Genomic DNA, 18,758 nt, shown 5'->3' with positions numbered 1-18,758 from the left:
GAACCAGTGGTGATAGGTGTTGTAGAATTTTCCCTAGGCCATTGGCTACAATACTATTAGATGACCCGTTGCACCCTTGGCGTAAAGACCAACTACAACCAGGAAGTTAGGCAAGCTATGGGCAACACGTATAATAAATGATTGTTTTATGAATTATCCGCAAAAGGAGTTACCATGAATAAGAATACATATGAGAACACCAAGAAGCAATGGAGAAGCTAACAAATAGGGGTAACTACCCCTAGATCATGGCAAGTGCTTGTTAATTTGTACTCGCGAGGGGGTGTGAACGTTGGTTTCGCTGGCGAGGGGAGAGCTGTGTGGAGCGACTAAGGCAATAAACGCCAGCATTGCTCTGTCGAAGCATGTCCCTTTGCGTCAAGTCCGCTACACATATGGGCCAATGCAACCGAGAAATTGGGTAGGTCCAAGCCTTCTCAGGTTTCGGTCTTTATCACACAAGGACCCAGACCCGATTGCCATTACCTATTTTTCTCTACTACTATAGTACATGAATATTTGAATCTACCATGGCCTCACCTATTTTACCCACCACTAGCATAATCAATTCACTTGTAGCCGTAGGATCTATTAGATCGAACGGCTCATGTTACAAGGATTCGCTACTCACAGTGTTCCTGACAATCCAAAAACAGTACTAGCTCCTTCTAGAAAACTCCACAAACCACAGAAAATCCAGCCTCCGGCAAATCGATGCTTGCCAACCTCCTTTTGCCTAGATGGGTGGATGTGTGGAGCAAATAGATTGGTGGTCCCCATCACGGTGGAGCCTTGGAGGCGTGGCGCGTGGCACCTGCCAACGTCTGTTGCGCGGCCGGATGCGAGCGTCGCCGTGCCTGCTGAGGGCATCTCTAACCGCGCCCCCAACAGGCCCTCTCCAGACGATTTTGCTGCACCGGCATCAAAAAAGGCCCCAGTCGTGTCCTCAGAAACCCGCTTTTCGCCAGCTCGGGCCAAAACTGGTGCTGGCAGACTCAGGCCGAACCCGGCGCCCTGGAGGGCGCTTGGGGAGCCGGCACAAGCGAAAAAGGCACGTGGGCCCGCCCTGGAGGCAACCCGAGGACCTTTTCCCGCCGTTTCTTGACGTTTTTCCCTCGCATCTCTCCCGCTCGCTCGCCTTCCTCCCGCCATTCTCTCCCTTTCTCCCGCCAAACCCCCTCCCGCTCGCCTTCCAGTCGCCGCCATGCCGCCGAAGAAGTACGCCATGCCGCGCGCGGCGGTAACCGCGACTGGCGCCGTAGCCCAGCCGAAGCAGAGGAAGCCGAGGGCGCCGCCATCGAAGCCACCGGGCCTGTCGAACGCCGAGTGGAGGGTGGAAGTTCAGCGGCGCGAAGCAGTCACCGCCGACAGACGGAACAGGGCCATAGCCAAGAAGGCCCGCGACAACGCGGCGCGCGCGGCGGCGTCTTCCTCATCGGTCGACCAGGCGGGGATGAATCCACCCGTCGTCAGCCACGCCCAGTACGCGCCCTGGGGACAGCAAGGCGTCGGATCTCCATGGGGTTCATCGTCGCCCGGCTACGCCGACGGCGACGCGCACGGTGGGTTCAACCCAAACATGACCTTCCCTCATGGTCACCCCGCTACGCGCACGCCCTCGCCCGCCTTCGTCGGCGTGCAGTACCCTCCATACAACTACTCGCCGCCCGCCGCCTACGCGTCCATGCCGACGCCCCAGCTCTACCGTGGACCGCTGCCCTTCTCGCACCTCGGCGAGGCCGACGACACGGGAGCCGACATGGACGACATCATCGTGACAGGATCGACCGCGGCCGCCGCGTCTCCCGGGTTCGCCACCCAGGACGAGGTAGTGGATCTCAGCGGCGACATGGAGGCCGAGCTCGGCTACGTCTACGGCAAGGACGCGCAGGAACCCGAGGACGAGGACGAGGAGGAGGAGGAGCCAGCTCCTGTTCCGACGAAGGGGCGCCAGAAGAAGAAGAAGCGGGCGGCTAGGTCAGGCGAACCGCGCATCAAGTGGACATCCAAGGAGGAGGAATGCCTCGCCGAAGCATGGAAAGTCGTCTGCCTCGACCCGACCACCGGCCGCCGAACCAGAGCTTGGAGACGTACTGGGACCGCATCAAGGCCGAGTTCGACGAGCGGAAGCTCGTCGACCCCTACTTCAAAGGCGTCTACATGCAGCGCGGCTCCAAGGCGATGGCGACCATTGGGGGCGTATCCAGTTGGCGTGCAACAAATGGCATGGAATCGTCGAGGAGGTTGCGGCTCGCCCGGAGAGCGGCGCCAGCGTTGAGGATCAGGTACGCACGCCGTTCGCCCGCATATCTTCGTCGTCTACGCCCGCCGCCCGCCAACTGTTCGTCCCTCCGCGCAGCTGCTGCGTATGTTCGCCATGTATCGGGGCGACAACCAAGACGCCGACTTCAAGCACCTCCACGTCTACAAGCGCATTGACAAGTGCGAGAAGTGGGCGAAAGTCCGACGTGCCCTCGACAAGGCCAAGGAGACATACAAGCCGGACGCGACGACTCCGGGCGCGTCAGAGGGGCGGCCGGACGGCCACAAATTGGCAAAGAAGGGGAAAAACGCCGACGCGGCAACCGCGCGAGTGCAGTAATCCATCGAGCATTGCCTCGCCGACGCCCAGGCCCGGGCCATCCTACGCGAAGAGAAGACCGAGGCGCGGTGGTCGTCGCTGATGAAGAACAACGCCATCAAGCTCGACCTGCTCCGGACGAACGTCGCCGCGAAGAAGAGAAACACCGACATGGCTTTTCTGATGGGCGGGGCGGACATGCTCCAGAGTAACGACGAGAAGCTCAAGGCGTGGTACCTGGTGCAGCGCGGCCTCATCCTGAGCGAGCTGCCGACGGCGCCCACGACCACACAGACGCCAAACCCGAACGACGCCTCTACATCGCCGCTCAGCAGTGCCGAAGCCGCGCCGACACAGCCCAGCACCGAAGCAGCTCCGGCACCGCCGAGCCCGCGCACGCCGACTCCGCCAACGCCTGGAGCCGACCCCGCCGAGTGAATCATTGCGCACGCGAACTTGCGACGGCGGCGCTCTGTTTTTTGTAACGCCAGACTACGTCCGATCGCCGGATTTGCGGCGTTTTTTGAGAGCGGGAACGACCAAGTTTAAATTTCCCGCATTCTAAGACCGGCGCGTGAAGGCATGACTGGGAGCTAGGTCGCCCCCAGAGGCCGAACTAGCGCCGGCACGCTTCTAAACCGCTTTATTTAGACACCCGGGGGACCGAACTGCTGGAGATGCCCTGAGAAACCCTGCGAAACCCTGCTAGATGCGCGAGGTCGTGCGCTACGCAGGAGCCATGGCTGCCCTTGAGTAGGGGTTCGGGGGGTCAGGTGCTGGGACGGGATCTGATTGATGTGAAAGGGTGTGGCACTGTGGCTGCAAGCAGGTGCTCTGCTCGACGGCAGAGGAAGCGTGATGTAACCTGTTTTTTCTTTTTCTTTTTGCGAGCAGCGTGATGTGGCCTGGTGTTAGCGATTTTCTTTCGAGAACATGGTGTTAGCATTTTTAAAACTGGGTGGAGTGGCTATAGCTGGCCCAATGTCAGGCTTCATGGCCCGTATGACTGAGTAATAGCCAAAAATCGTATTTCAGATGAGACAGGAAGGCAGAAGGCAAGATTTTCTCAAAAAAAAGAGAGAGAGGCAAGATTTTTCACGGTTCACACACGTAAAAATATGCTACCATGCATATACATGTATATGTGAACATACATACATTTTTTGGCAATTGTTTTTGGATATGCGACCTTTAATAATTCTTGCCTGGTTGCGGTGTGCGTCCAGGGCCCGGCAGCACGGCTGCTGTTGGTCGGGCGGGCGCACGGGACGGCCTTGGCAGGGGCGGGCGCTGACGGGAAGCTCCCCTTGGTGCTCTGCGGTGCTGGTTTGGTGTAGGTTTGGTGGAGGTCTGTGGCTGGCCGGTACGAGCTGGTGGTGGTCGAGCATCTCAGGGAGAAATCCTTCTTCCGGCCTTTGCCGTAGCTGGCGACGGCGGTGCCTACGGGCGTCGCGCTCTTTCTTGGAAGCGTCGCTGATGTATGGTGCTCTATCCCTCACCCTGCGGCCTTGGCTCCAGAGGAAAACCTCTGATCCGCGGGGTCGGGCGATGAAGGCGTCTTCACGTCTTCTTTCTCCTTGGGGGCATCGTCTTGGAGCCAGCTACAACCTGAGACCTGGTGGATGGCGGCATCTTCGCCGCGTGGAAGGGCGGCATCTTCGCCGCGTGGGATGGCGGCATCTTTGCCGCGTGGAAGGGCGGCATCTTTGCCGCGTGGTTTGCTGAGGCGGCCGTCTCGGGGGCGCCGATTTCTGTTTGGCAACGATGATGGCGTCAAGAGGAGCTTGGGTCGCAGCTCGGGCTTCGGTAGTCGGATCTTCCCAGCGTGCCTGAGGTGCTCTTTAGGGCACGTCGGCGCAAGTCCTGCATATTTCCCTTGTGAGGCTCGTCGTCAAAGTCGGAGTTGTCGGTTGTTGGCGCGTGTGGCCATCTGTTGGCATGTGCCGTCATTGCTTCTATGTAGCTGTTTGTGGGGGCGGCTTCGTTGGTGGAGCTCTATGGTGAAGTCGGAGTCGCCCGTTCGGAGGTAGCCGGTGATGACGATGACGCTTGCGACTCCCCGGCGGATGTCTTTTCTTCTTTGCAACTCATGTTTCATGTCGATGGCCAGGTTGGCCGGTGGTGCCCATGTTATATGGGTTGGGTTGTATCGGTTTTAGCCTGATTTTCTGTCAATTAACCGGGTAATTCTCGCTTCTTCTTAATCAATGAAAATGGCAAGTCTTTTGCCTCGTTTCAAAAAAAAAACTACATCTACGTCCAAGTGATGTACTGCCACCGTTCCGTTTCTAAATGTAAGTCTTTGCAGAGACTCCACTACGTCCAAGTGATATATATGTTTTTTAGAGTGTAGATTCACTTATTTTGTTCGTACATATAGATATAGTCCATAGTGGAATCACTAAAAAGACATATACTCCCTCCATCCTTAAATACAAGTCTTTTTTTAGAGATTCCACTATAGAGACTACATTCAGATGTATATAAAGCCTTTTTAGAGTATATGTTCACTCATTTTGCTTCGTGTGTAGTCTATACTGTGATCTCTTAAAAGACTTATTTTTTTTCAAAATGAGGGACTTAAAAGACTTATATTTAGGAACGGAGGGAGTAAAATGCATGGATGTGATCATTTTCTTTCTCTTTTGTTTTTCCAGGGAAGTGGTGATCATTTTCTAAACATAATATGATCCCATGATGTGAACTGCCACTTTGTGAATATTGACTGCAAGTCTGCAGGTTTGTAAAACCACTAACCAAAACTATGTGAGATATTTTTCGCAATTTAAGAAAGTGGTAATATGTCTGAACATTGTAAAGTTTGTAAAGTAACTAACAACCCAAATTATATGACATATTTTTGGCAATTTAAGAAAGTGGGGATTTGTTAGGACGTTGTAACTCGGCACGAGGTTGCAAAGATAAAAGAATTGATGTAGAAAGTGCTCAGTTTGTATTGAATTGTTTCTTGTAAACCTGAAGATATTTAATTAATAATGCGCTTTGCCTTCGACTAGTACACTTAATGTCCAAATGATGCAGCTCTTTTCAGGTCCAGAATTCCAACTGCAAGCTATCTCCCTCTTGTGATAGAACTTGCAATTTAAGAGAGAAAATGCGTCAAAATGACACCTAAAGTAAAATATAACTTTAAAAATATGCAAATAACAGTAGGAGAACATGATGCAAAATGGACGTATCGGCCCCCTTGTGTTACCTTCGTTCTGGCACTTTCGACCATGTTTGCCACTCTATCGAGGGTAGCGACGGGTTTTCGTACCGTCACCCTTTGGGGGCAAAAAAAGTGATACGCTTAGTTTCCACCTCGAAGATGGTGGCGTAAAAATCCCATAAAATATAACTAGGGTTTGGGGGTATTATAGGACCACGTGTGCCAGAGAGCGGTCGGGGGTGCCCTATGGGCCCCAGCGCCCCATTGGCGCGGGCAGAAGCCAGGTAGCATGGTTTAGGCTGGCAATGGGGATTACCCAGGCGGGTATTGGACTCCCATCCCCGTCCCAGTGACAGCCTTACCATGCCCGTCCCCATCCCCGTCTACAGGGATAAAAATATTCCCATCCCCGTACCTGTCAGGTTTTTTATACCCGTGGGGAAACCCATACATTCAATCAACATCAACCTTAGATAGCATTTCAGTAGAAAAAATAGCATTTTAGCACAATAAATAATATGTTGTGGCTAGGTTATGGTTTTCTTTGGGATTTTTGGCCAAATGTGTGGGCTGGGTGAAAATTTGGGTGGGCAAGGGCGGGAATTACATGGGATCTACTAATTTTAGAACCCGCATGTAAGGCCTTCATGGGTAAGGCGGGTAACGGGCACATATAAAGCTATCCCGTCCCCATCCCCGTCATGCGTGCTGGGATAAGGTATTTGACCCACCAACTTCCGTGTGGGTATAAAGTTGGCACATCCCCGTCCCTTGATAGAGTAATTACCCACGGGGACGCGGGTAACGGTTAACCATTGCCAGCTTGAAGCATGGTAGGCTCTACCCCTGATTCTCTTGCCGTATGAAAATAACTTTTGTATTTTTTGGATATTTTTGGTCTTTGGAAAATTATTTTCTTCAGTGATCCTTGTATTGGTGCTTTTCTATGGTTTTTTTGGCAATTTTCCCTCCTCCGGTACAAGATGTAAATTAAGCGGGAAGAGACATTAGGTTGACGTTACAATGTGTAAAATATCATTAATAACGAGCAATTTATACCAAGAAATAGATATTCAAAATGTACGTATCATCCCATAGCTCCCTCTTCCGCATGGTTTCGTGAACGGGAAATTATGATCGTCTATTTGTTTTACGTAATTTTCTAGGTTATGAAAGTTCCTAAAATCACAACCATGCAAAAAGAGAATATGCCTTCTCAAATTATATTAGTAGGTTTGTAAAATAAATAAACATTAAATAAAAAAATTAAAATACACAATTAAGAGCCTCTTTGATTCAAAGGTTTGCACATGAAAAATTTGGAGGATCCCGATAGTTTGGATATTTTTTCTGTGTGTATTGTTTGATTTGTAGGATTGCCATCCATAGTAAAAAAATCCGTAGGATTTTTTGTACTAGATTTCAGAGGAAAAATTTCATCCACTCCAACCTCTTATGAAGAATCTACGTTTTTTTATCAGCAAGGGAAAAAAAGTCAATTCTACATTCTTCGTGCGCACAATCATACAACCATACAATCATATAGTATTCAATATGACATAACACTATATCCGTGTGTTTCACGCGTTTTAGAAATCATGTGAATCTAAGAGTCCAAAACTTCAAAAGGAATCATTATGTTTCGTAAGATCATTTATTATCGCATATACCATACATATATTATAATCTCACCTAGCTGCTTGAAGGCCCAAACATAATTGGATGGTTCAAAAGCCTGAAAGTGTGATGGGTCTCCTAGGAGGTCAATTTTATTGTTAGAAAAACAAAAAAACAAGCTGCCACGGAAACCTGTAGGGAATAAGTGGCTGTCGACCGGCCAACGACTAGCTTGAAGCTCGAATGAAGTTGGCTACCCATTATCGAAAAAGTGGCATTTTCCTTTCTTTTCTTATTGTGCTTTCTTTTCCTCTGTTTCCTTTTATATTGTATTGAATTATTTTACAGATATTATTGTATGTTTATTATATTATTATTTCATCATAAATACATTACATATTTAAAGTACGTGATTTTTTTTATGTTTAAGTCATGAACATTTACATTCATACATATGAACATTATATTGTGTAATACATAAATACGTTATGAGGTACTCCCTCCTTCCATATATATAGGGCCCAATGCGTCTTTCGAGATAGCCTTTGACCAATGATAAAATTATTAATATATGAGATGTATGACATAAAAATTATATCATTAGAAACCTCTTTCACATACGACTTCAATAGCATGCTTTGTGTATGATTCATGTCATTTATCATTATGCTAACCCGTGGTCAAAAGTGACCTCGAAAAATGTATTAGGCCATATATAAGTGGAAGGAGGGAGTACATGAACATTATGCATGAATATTTTATTTAGTGTCCATGAAACAAATCTCAGAAACTGTTTGCATGGAATTAGAAAGCAAAATAAAAAAATTGTGGACTTGATAAAATGATTTTTAATGTATCATTTATTTTCGGATACTAAAAAATTATTTTTCGTAGATGGATGATTTTCTTCTTGAAAAACAGAAAAGCAAACTCCCTCCATTTTTATTTAATCTACATATTAGTTTTTTTCTTAAGCCACACTTTGTAAATATTTATGAACTTTTTGAAGAAAAATAACATTTACAATTTAGTTTAATAATTTTAGATGTTTATATTGTTTTCTTTAAACTTGGTCAATGTTGATAAGATTTCACTTAGGATAAATCCAATATTTCAAAGTAAGAAAAAAAAACAGAGGGAGGACGACGTTGTAATGGGCTGGCAAATCAGCATGGCCCATTTATATCTTCTATCAAAGCCTCTCTCCAACCAGAGCAACTTTCTGCCACCCAATCGCCTGAAGGCATCTATATGGGCTAGCCATGGTACAACCCAAATAAAATTCATAATATGTAATTTTTTATATTTTAAAAAATAAGTATTCATTTAAAGTTAAAAAAAGTTTTCAAAAGTGGCTTAAATAACAGAAATTTAGTATTTGTGTGAGAAAAAAATGTTCTTATCTATACTTCTATACTACTATATAGTATACGAGTAACTCCTCAATATGAATCATTGGATAATTTCAATCGAATGGCTCACTTTTGTTTGCTCGGATTCGAGTGCAATATATACCGTTGGATATGAAAATCCTATGGCCGTTATTGCAGGGATTCGCCTGGGTGCAGACTGGCTCCTGCATGCGCGCATGGCAGCCTCCACACTCGTACTAAGCATGTGACTATGGGACCCATCCTACATCGTTCGAGTAAACTCCAGGGGATTCTTTCTATATAAAAAATGACATCTACTCTGCCCGGTTCTCACCACAACCTGCAAAGGGAAGAAAAGGCCAGCTCGGGAGAAAAATCAACCTCAAAATGCGAAGTGTCCAGGATTTGAGTGTATAATCTTTATCTTTACTTAATAATAATAATAATAATAATAATAATAATAATAATAAAGCACGGATCGCTTCTTACCACCGTAATTTCGTCCGTTTTTTGTTCGTCCATCCAATTTTCAAGTCATTATTTTTAAAAAAAATCGTACTATCCAAGGTGGTGTTAATTTTGTGCGCAAACTCGCCTGAAATAATAATGACTACGTCGCGCGCCTGGGCCTCACTCTGCCACGTCCTGACTACAGTGCGCCTGGGCCTCACCCTGCCACGACCCGACTACAGTGGCGGCCCTGGCAAACGGTGAGAAGAGGAAAAACAAACAATTCCTCACTCAGGGGAATCAAACTCGCCCGACCTACAAAGGTTTGTTCCGCTTAACCTGGTCACTCAGGGGATCGGACGGTAGAGGACGCCGAGCTCCAAGGCTGCTCCCGGACGAGCTCCTGGCGAAGAAACACAGCGGCAGCGACGATTAGCACGGGCGCACGCAGGGAGGAAAAGAATGGAGAGAGAGAGGCGGAGCGGTGAAGCACGGTCGTCCATGGCCGGCGGCTCTTGCCTGAAGAAAGAAAGACAGAGAGATAATTTAGAGAGTATACAGGTGAAGGGAAGAATAGAGAGACTAGTGAGGAGGAGATGCAAGGGGCGAAGGGCGGCGGCGCTTCGTATGCAGCCGTTGTACACCACTTCCGCCAGGAAACGGCGGCGGCATCCCGGAGAGCGGCCACCGAGGTCCCCGAGGCATCTCCACGCCATCAGTCGTCATGGCCGCCGTCCGCCCAGCGTGGCAGAGCAGAAGTATTAGACGTGGACGGCAAGCGGGGCTGCCTGCATGTGCTCGCTATCGCTAGAGGAGCCTACCGGTCACTACATCGTCCTGTGTTGCTGCTGTTTCTGGTTAGATCGAACTCAACAGATCAATCTTTTGATACGTGTGTTTGTATGCATCAGCCGCTGCTGAGTTGGTCATGTGCGCCACGCATATAGCCCGATCTGAAGTCACCGCACCGCTCGCCGACATCACGGCTGCCAGTGCCCCTTTGTATGTGGCCATTGTGTTCCTGGGCAGCAGTGCTGTGGTGGAGCGGCTGATCAACAACATTGTGTGATGCGGTGCCACGCAAGCAAACTGCATGGGCGCTCGCGAACCTGCTGGCTAACCCACTGTTGTACTCGGTGGCAGGGGCGGAGCTACGTGCAAACAAAACTGTGGCGTGGCCCGCCCATGCCCAACAGAAACAGTGAAGAGTGAAGGTGAATCTGGACTTTGAGAGCAATTTTTTTATGATTTCCTTCAGCTTGGTTCCCTTTGGCCCGCCCACTAAACTTTCGCTACAATTCTACCAGCCAAAGCGTCTCAAAAAGGCGATTGTTTTGGATTGTTAGCCATGCTGCACGTCGACTTTTGTGCCCTGCCTCCTTCCGTTTAGTATTAGATCTTGCCTGTTGAGCTGCCCCTACTGGTATAAGCCCCTTATTCAACACCAACATGTCCGTATTTCTCTGTTTATCTTGCTTTGCTCATTTTTATAGCTGCTCTGAGAATATTTGATATGTTGGATTTTAGTTTTTTTAATGAAATTAATCTCCAAATGCTGTAGGAAACCGTCAAATACTATTCCATTATTTCATAATTTTGATATTCCTAAAACCTATTATGACTTAGCAACTCTTCCGAAAAAAAGAATGTAGGATTTAGCAACTCTTCCGAAAATAAAACACCTATCTATGTTAATGTGTTCGTGCAAAAAAAGAGAAGAAAACGTCCTACTGGTCCACCTGCCAATACAATTTTTTGTTTCTTAGTTTTTGGATTATGAACTTCTCTAATGTCAATATAATTTAAAGAAATATGTGCACATAATTAAATATGTATTATTACCACCAAAATATATTTACGTTTCAAACCTTCCAAAGTGCGTACATCATATAGACATAATATGATAGAAGACTTTTTGTATTATATAAATCAATAATTGAACAGATATATGTTGATGATACAATTATTTCATAAAGGAAAACACGTGTCTTAGATAAAAAACGAATCACATATTTGAGAACGTCCCAAAATAATTTTATCATCGTTTTCGTGTTTAGATTCAAGATGAGTGTGTTGTTATTATTTTGATATTTAAGAAAATTTCTCTAAACATTGTTAATACTTTGTTATGTTGCACCTGTGTACCTTTGCATAGTTCGCTATATGGTCCTGACATAAGGATCAACTTTACATGTTGGAAATATTTTTGAAAGGGTAATCAAAATAATATAACACAAGTATAGGATAAAGAGATGAATGATTTATTTTGAGTTTTAGTGACAATGTGTGCTCCGCTAAATGGGTAGAGGGCATGTGAAAAAAATCTCTATATAAAATGACAAGCAAAAAGAAATTTAACAACTCCCTTAAATGTTGAATTAAGGGGCCACTTACATGCCACGTGCCTAAAACAATTTATTATAGTAAGTTATGTCTGCGATCCGATTCAGGTCCAGTGGCCACAATTTCATAATCCTCCTCATTTTGGTGGTGGTGTTCTTATTTCTGGAACCATCGCCCAACACCGGCCCAACAGCACACCGCCACGCTCTCTACCCTACTCGACTCCACCTCCTTTGCCCCCTCGGCCTTCCTCTAAACCTTGCCAGATTTCATCTCCGGCGAGCTCCCCGCGCCCCCATTCCACCCGAACCAATCAACCTATTGTCTCCCCTCCACCGATAATGATGTTGTTGCGTAGTCCCGGGCTCTAGGTCACTCCTAGCTCAGAATCACCGGCACACCCGTCTCGGCATCAGACGCTAGGTGAAATCGATTGGTTTGTTTTGCAATTTCATGGAACTAATAAATACCAAAATATTTGAATTAATTATTTATCAATTTCACCTAAATAATGTAATTTGTCTATGGTATCATCACTCCTATGTTATGCTTTATTTATAACACTCATGGACCTTTTTTTTGCAATACTCATTGAAAAATGAAAATGTTGTGTGAGTAGTGCCCTGCTGAGTTATTCATTACTTTTGTGCATGATTAAGGTTTTTTTGAGGAACACACGATTAAGTACTGACGTGCAAAGCACGTGCAACTAACTAGTACCTTTAATATAAATGTTCACACATTTGAAGATAAATTGTTCAACTCATGTTTAAAAGATGCTCATGCATATAAAGTATGCACTGATTGTGTATTTAGAAGATTAATTTAAATGATAAAGAAGATTTTATGTTCAAAAGGTCTTCGATACACATATTTAAAAAGATGATCATGTATGTAAAGTATGTATGTTACACTTACAATAATGTTCACGCGTTTCCCACAAAATGATTGTTATATATTTGAAAAATGTATATCCAATGTAAAGAAGGCCCGCACAGATATTTTTAAATGTTTTGTATTGTACAAAGAATGATTCAATGTAATTTTCAAAAATGTACGTTACATTTAGAAAAATGTTCACATGTTTCAAACAAAATGTTTGTGATTTAAAAAATTGTCAATCCAATGTAAATAACTTTTTCTGAGTTTCTTTTTAAATGTTTCATATTTTACAAAAAATGCTTCAAGGTATGCTTGAAACATATTGACAAAAATTTCGAACCTGTATTTAAAAAATATTAGTAATGTATTCTAATGTTAAATGTATATAAATATTGTTTAGATGTATACAAAAAATTTATAATGTGTATAAAAATGTAGAGAATAAAAAATATATTTAGAAAATGTTTAATCATGCATTTAAAAAATGATAAATGTGTATAAAACGGGTTCCTGGTGTATACTAGAAATGTACAATGTATATAAATACAAATAAAACTAAATAAAAAGGTTGAAATCCAAATAAAGAAAGAAAGTGGAATAAAAAATAAAAACAAAAAAAATCAAAGAAATCACTGAGAGAGTGCAAAACAGTGAAAAAACTGATAGAAAAACATGGAAAAAAACTCGCATGCCTCTACAGTATTAGGCCGGCCGAAAAACTCCAGCTCGTAGGCGAACAGTATTGAAATCAGTATAAGGCAAGATACAACTCCCGCGTCCCCAATAAAAATTTGACAACATTGCTTTGAAGGCTTCATATCCGATGTTTTAAGCAACGCTCTGAAGGCTTCTATATGGGTTGGCCACTACAACCCCAATAAATTTATAATATGCAACTTTTTATATTTTGAAAAATATATTATATTTAAACTCAAAATGTTGTCAAAAGTGGTTTAAATAACAGAAAAAATAAATGTATTATATTGTGAAAAAGTTCTTATACCTTCATATAAATGTGAACATTTGGAAAAAAAAATGTTCAACTCATGTTTAAAAGATGCTCATGTATATAATATATGTGCTCATGTATTTTTAGAAAATTAATAATTTGATAGAAAAGAGTTTATGTGTTTGAAAAAGTTATCCCTACCTGACTATATATGTTCATACAATTTTTAAAAATGTGTTCAAATATTCACCCAAAAATTCAAATAGAAATAAAAACTTCACCGAATTTTTTTAGGGTATCTTCATCGAATAAGTAAAATCATAAATAAAGACGGAGCAGAAAACGAAAATAAAAATCAATAGAAAACAAGAGCGAAAGAAATGGGAAATGGTCCACGAAAAAAAATAAAAGGGAGAAACCCAAACGATGGGCTGAACACATTGGGAACCTTGAGCCGATTGGCTGGCAAAACGGTGCTCACAGCGTAGAATGGATAGAGTTTGACAATATTGACCCAACACTGAGAGGAGGCACCAGGTTGTGTACGAGAGTTCTGGTGACGAGTTGCATGGACAACAAGTGACCCTGCAGCAAATGGAGGCCACTGTGGAAGGTGCGGCTCATCAGGAGATTGACTGACTGAGACTGACCCTGAAGACGCTATCATATTCATATTCATATCAGGAGGGAGTGAGAAAGGGGGTGTTTGTCAGATGTGAACTTCTCACTCATAAACTGAACACAAGCGCATTACAGCCATATATGGAAGCTGAAACAGAACTGGTGAGTTTCTGTTTACTCAATGTAGGGTACTGTTACAATTCTATATAACTGAACATACATATACATACATCAAAGAAGAATCAAGATATTATATGCACTTCGTGAACTCTTCGAACGCAATGTTGTGTACACTCAGCATTGTCTCTGTTAGAGAATAGACTTCCTGTGCCGCTATCGCCTAATGGGGCATACACACAAAAACAACAAAAACACCCATCCAAGGGTGATACACAGTATACAGGTAAAATAACTATGCATTGTAGTTTAGGTGTCTTTTCAGCTTTCAAAAAACTCACCAATCTTGTTTTCCAACTGCTCAGCAGTATACTCATTCTGACTCCTCCTTCGTGACATCAATCGCTTCAATGAAAGTCCTCTCCGATTCCCCTGCAGTGCATGCAGGAAGGCCTTGTATGGTGTAACAACTAGATTCTTTATCTCGTCTCGCAGTTCGTACTTAAGACTAGGTACAACCTTCCAGGTCATCTGGCGTTGGCAGATACTGACAAATCCTTGAGTAAATTCAGCCAAGGATGAACTGCGCGGGTTCTTCGGATAATCTTCCTTCAGTAATGACAGCACAAGTGGAACCCAACATTCCTCAAAGTAGCCCCTTCTGTATCTCTGGATCATACAAATGAGCCTGCTCACCAGTTCTACATTCCAAAAGGATGCTCCTGGATGGCGCATCATCTGCCAAACATCACACGCATTATTCAAGAGGATTATGTATTCTCGATCCTTTTCAGCTTGGCACATCTTTTTTGCATCTTCCTCCAGCTTGGATACCCAGCAATCAAACACGTGAGAGTAAGGATCAACGGTGCAATCTCCAGTAGCAAGTATTAACTGCACCATATCTGTGTTGCTGTCGAGAAACTCCAGGACTTGATTGAAAACAACAGTTGCTGGATGAATGGTAGATTCTTCACTGTTATCGATGCCACTTGCAGCCTGATCAAGTAATCCGCTTAAATTAGCCACCATCTTACACGACATAACAGCAATCTCACCAGATCTGTTCAAAGGTAAGCCCTGTAAATTGTACAGGACATCAACGAGTGCGTCAACGGTAGTCAGCACTTCCTTAACATGGCAAGCGCACCAACTTGCCTCGCTGAATGAACGTGCTACCTCAAGGAGCTTCTCAACAGATTGCCCAGCAACCAATGAAAAGCACTCTTCTTTTACTTCTTGACATAATTGCTGACTTTGCCCATTCAATTCTCGCCATATGAAGCAGACAAGTGCAGTAGCAACTTTTAGCTTGATAACAATATCAGTTGATTCTGTGGCCAACACACAAGGATCTCCCTGGAAAACTGATGGGTTTCCATCGAGATTGGACAATCTGTTTCATGGAAAAGATTCAAACATTAGAATCTACTGCAAAGTGCATAGAAACTTCCAAAAAGCTCCGCAGAAATTGTAAAAATCAAATGCCATTACAAGTAAAAGTAGAAATGTGTAGCAATTGGTAGGAAAGCAGGGCATAATATGCTACTCCCTCCGTTCCAAATTACTCGTCGTAGAAATGGGTGTATCTAGAACTAAAATACATCTAGATGCATCCATACCTGCGACAAGTAATTCGGAACGGAGGGAGTACATGGCAGGTGTATGTGTTTCCCTTTTTATGGAAAAAGCTAAGATTCCGAAACTCGGAAGTGGTATTAAAAATGTTCTGTAACTGGGTCTAACAGAGAAAGTGTGTGGTGAGGAGGACTGGATAGTCCAGCATACATATAGAGAGACTTTGAAACATTGCACATTGCAGAAAAGTATGGAGAAACTACCATATCAAAGCACATTGCACAGATAGTGCTCCGGTGATTCCCTTGGGGGCAAGAACTGTTGCACATTTAAAAAAATATCCCGATGAAAACACCATATTCACATAATAGATTCTAGTAAAATCTACTGCCTACACAGAAAATACCAAACTGTATTCTAGAGAAGAAAATACCAAACTGCTCCTACTAGAGCCGTGCCAGGCAGTGAGAAAATGTTGCCCATTTCATAGAAAATAGTCTTTAAAGAGAAGTATCCGATAAAAAATAGGTGCATGCATACATCCTCTCTGGAGTTGAAAATTAAAGAGTGCTCCAGGGAGCTACGCCAACATAGAAACAGAGAGGTTTGCTGATACGAAATAAGGAGTGCCTAGATGGGGTTTCGAGTGCTTTTTTTTATCAACATTTGCTAGTACTCAGATTTACTGCAACATTGACAATTACATGGCATGATATCGACTAACAAAGCATGCAGCATGAAACCCAGATAACATCTGAATGCAACATTTTGGACTACAGACTACAACATTAGCCATTGGATCCATTCAACGGTGTAACGTTAATCAAGTAAAAAAACTCGAATCAGGCAACCCCTTTGCCATTTCATCGACGGAACAGCAGTTCACAGCCAAACATACAGTGCGTGTGTGTGTAGAAAATGAAGAGCAGAAACCCAGTGGTGCAAAGGAGAAGTGCAGCTTGAGCTTTGTGTTTCAAACTTGTATGAGTATGGCTTATTGAACTTGTATATTCCAGCGGTTAACTGAACCTTGGGAACAACTTGTGGCTATAAATCTATGCTAAACCACTGGCTGTCTGCATCTTTAGCCGGGATAAATACTACTCCCTTCGTTCCAAAATAGATGACTCAACTTTATACTAATTTTGTACAAAATTAGTACAAAGTTGGGTCATCTATTTTGGAACGGAGGGAGTACCTGTATACTACTACCTTAAAATGGAAACCCACTGTTCGTTGAATCCCACTGGAAAAATTAATATGCTGAACGTTTCAGAGAGCAGTGAATGAAGACTGCAACGCATCAGCAACGTTATTGTTAGCCCTCGAAATGAAAATTTGGAGAGAATCGAAAATGTTTCCTAACTGAACCTGACAGGGCAACAGGGACAGATACATGATACAGAATGAAATTTCCGTGGAAAAAAAATCGTACAGACTGAAACAAGAAAGAAAGAAAGAAAAAGAAAGAAAGAAAGAGATGGATGAGGAATTGGTAGAGTGCAACACCTGCGGATGGGGTCGTGGTAGTGGATCGCGGCTTGCCTGAGCATGCCGACGGCGTGACGCCGCCCCCGCGTCATCTCCTCCATGAATTCGGCATCGATGAGGCGGACTTGAGGAACTGCTTCGAGGCAGTGGATTTGCGGGTACCGGAAGTATCCGTCGGCGCCGGCGTGGGGCGCCCTGCGACGGAGGAGGATCGGACGGGTGGTCTCTTCCTCTTCGAAGAAGCCGCGGGCGGTAGCGGCGGCGACAGCCACGCGGTCCGCGTCCACCACGGTGCGGGTGCGGGGCGGCTGGTCCTCCGGGAGGCGGCGGCCGTCTCTACCGCCCGCGAACCCGTCCAGAGGCAGAGGCAGACGCAGAAGCAGGAGGTTCCTCCAGAGCCACCAGACGACGGCGACGGCCACGGGCGCGGCGAGGTGGAGGGCAAGATACGCCGCCGCGGAGGCGCACAAAGGGCGCGGCGGCGGGGCCGAGGCGCAATGGAGATTCGGAATGCAAGACAGGTTGGCGTACACAAATTCAGGCATGGCCGCCGCCGGCGACGCTGCTTGGGCTCGGAGAAGTTCCGGGGAAGGGGGCGAATTGCCACTGTGAAGGAACGCGGGGACGGACGGAGAAGCCTTCGGCCGTTTTTGCAAAGGTGTTGGTTGGGCTTGCTTTTGGCTGAAATTTGAGGACGGTGGCGATGAGAGCAACAACTGATGTGAACCTACTTATCTTTCTAGCTGCTCGCCGAATTAAAATCTCCTCCGAGGTTTAAAAACGTTTTTTTGCAGGGCTAAAAAGGTTTGATTTCATCTATGTATGACTTGTATACAAATGCCTCCTTGGCAAATTCTCAATACTCCCTCCGTTCATTTTTATAAGACGTTTCAGACAGCCCACATTGCACTGTTTTGGATGATGTGTGAGTTGTCTACAAGGTGTTATAAAAGTGAACAGGAAGAGTAGATTTGATTTAGTATAACTTTTCGAATAATTTAAATTGCTTACCACACATGTCGCATGGTGATTTTGTACTGAAGTTGAACTAAAACTGTGACAAGTAATATAGATCAAAGGAAATACCTATCTTGTACTTCCTCCATCTCAAAATAAGTATATTAATTTTAGTACAACTTTATACTAGAATTAATACAAAGTTAAGACACTTATTTTGAGACGGAGAGAGTATATACTATAGATAAACTTTTTAACTGATTGCGGGATTTTTGATTGGAGTAGTAATACTAGTTTTACTGGCAGCGAGGGAGGGGGGCTACTTTTATATCAGTATATGAGCAAGCAGCATTTGATTAGATATTAAATACTACTCCCTTCGCCCGAAAATACTTATCTTCAAAATAGATAAAAGGGGATGTATTTAGATGTATTTTAGTTTTAGATATATATCTTTTTATCCATTTGATGACAAGTATTTTCAGACGAAGAAAGTAGTACAATAGATCGGAGACTAGGAGAGAGAACACGTCGATTTTCCTGTTTTTTCACTACTCGTACGACGGACAGCGATTGTTACTGGTCAGTTTTAATATGTTATTATCCACGTTATTACTGGCGGTGGTG

The 18,758-nt window shown here is 44.5% G+C and overlaps 1 protein-coding gene across 1 annotated transcript; it reads right to left on the bottom strand.

The window, feature by feature from the left end:
* Positions 1 to 14,132: 14,132 nt before the first annotated feature.
* On the bottom strand, positions 14,133 to 18,398 carry LOC125535153. Its single transcript, XM_048698199.1, has 2 exons — positions 17,193 to 18,398; positions 14,133 to 15,501 (listed from the first exon to the last, which is right to left on the bottom strand). Exons 1-2 carry the CDS (start codon positions 17,717 to 17,719, stop codon positions 14,427 to 14,429), a joined length of 1,602 nt encoding a protein of 533 aa, XP_048554156.1. The 5' UTR covers positions 17,720 to 18,398; the 3' UTR covers positions 14,133 to 14,426.
* Between the last annotated feature and the right edge of the window lie 360 nt (positions 18,399 to 18,758).

Source organism: Triticum urartu, chromosome 2 (genome assembly GCF_003073215.2).
Source record: "Triticum urartu cultivar G1812 chromosome 2, Tu2.1, whole genome shotgun sequence".
Classification (NCBI taxonomy): domain Eukaryota; kingdom Viridiplantae; phylum Streptophyta; class Magnoliopsida; order Poales; family Poaceae; genus Triticum; species Triticum urartu.
Note: the sequence above shows the minus strand (reverse complement) of the source record. Positions and strands in the feature narration are given on the sequence as shown.

Excerpts from the sequence above, each read along its gene's own strand:
- LOC125535153 (XM_048698199.1), bottom strand. The coding sequence starts at position 17,719 with ATGCCTGAATTTGTGTACGCCAACCTGTCTTGCATTCCGAATCTCCAT. Across the intron at positions 15,502-17,192 it reads TACCACGACCCCATCCGCAG|ATTGTCCAATCTCGATGGAA; the intron begins GTGTTGCACTCT and ends TCCATGAAACAG.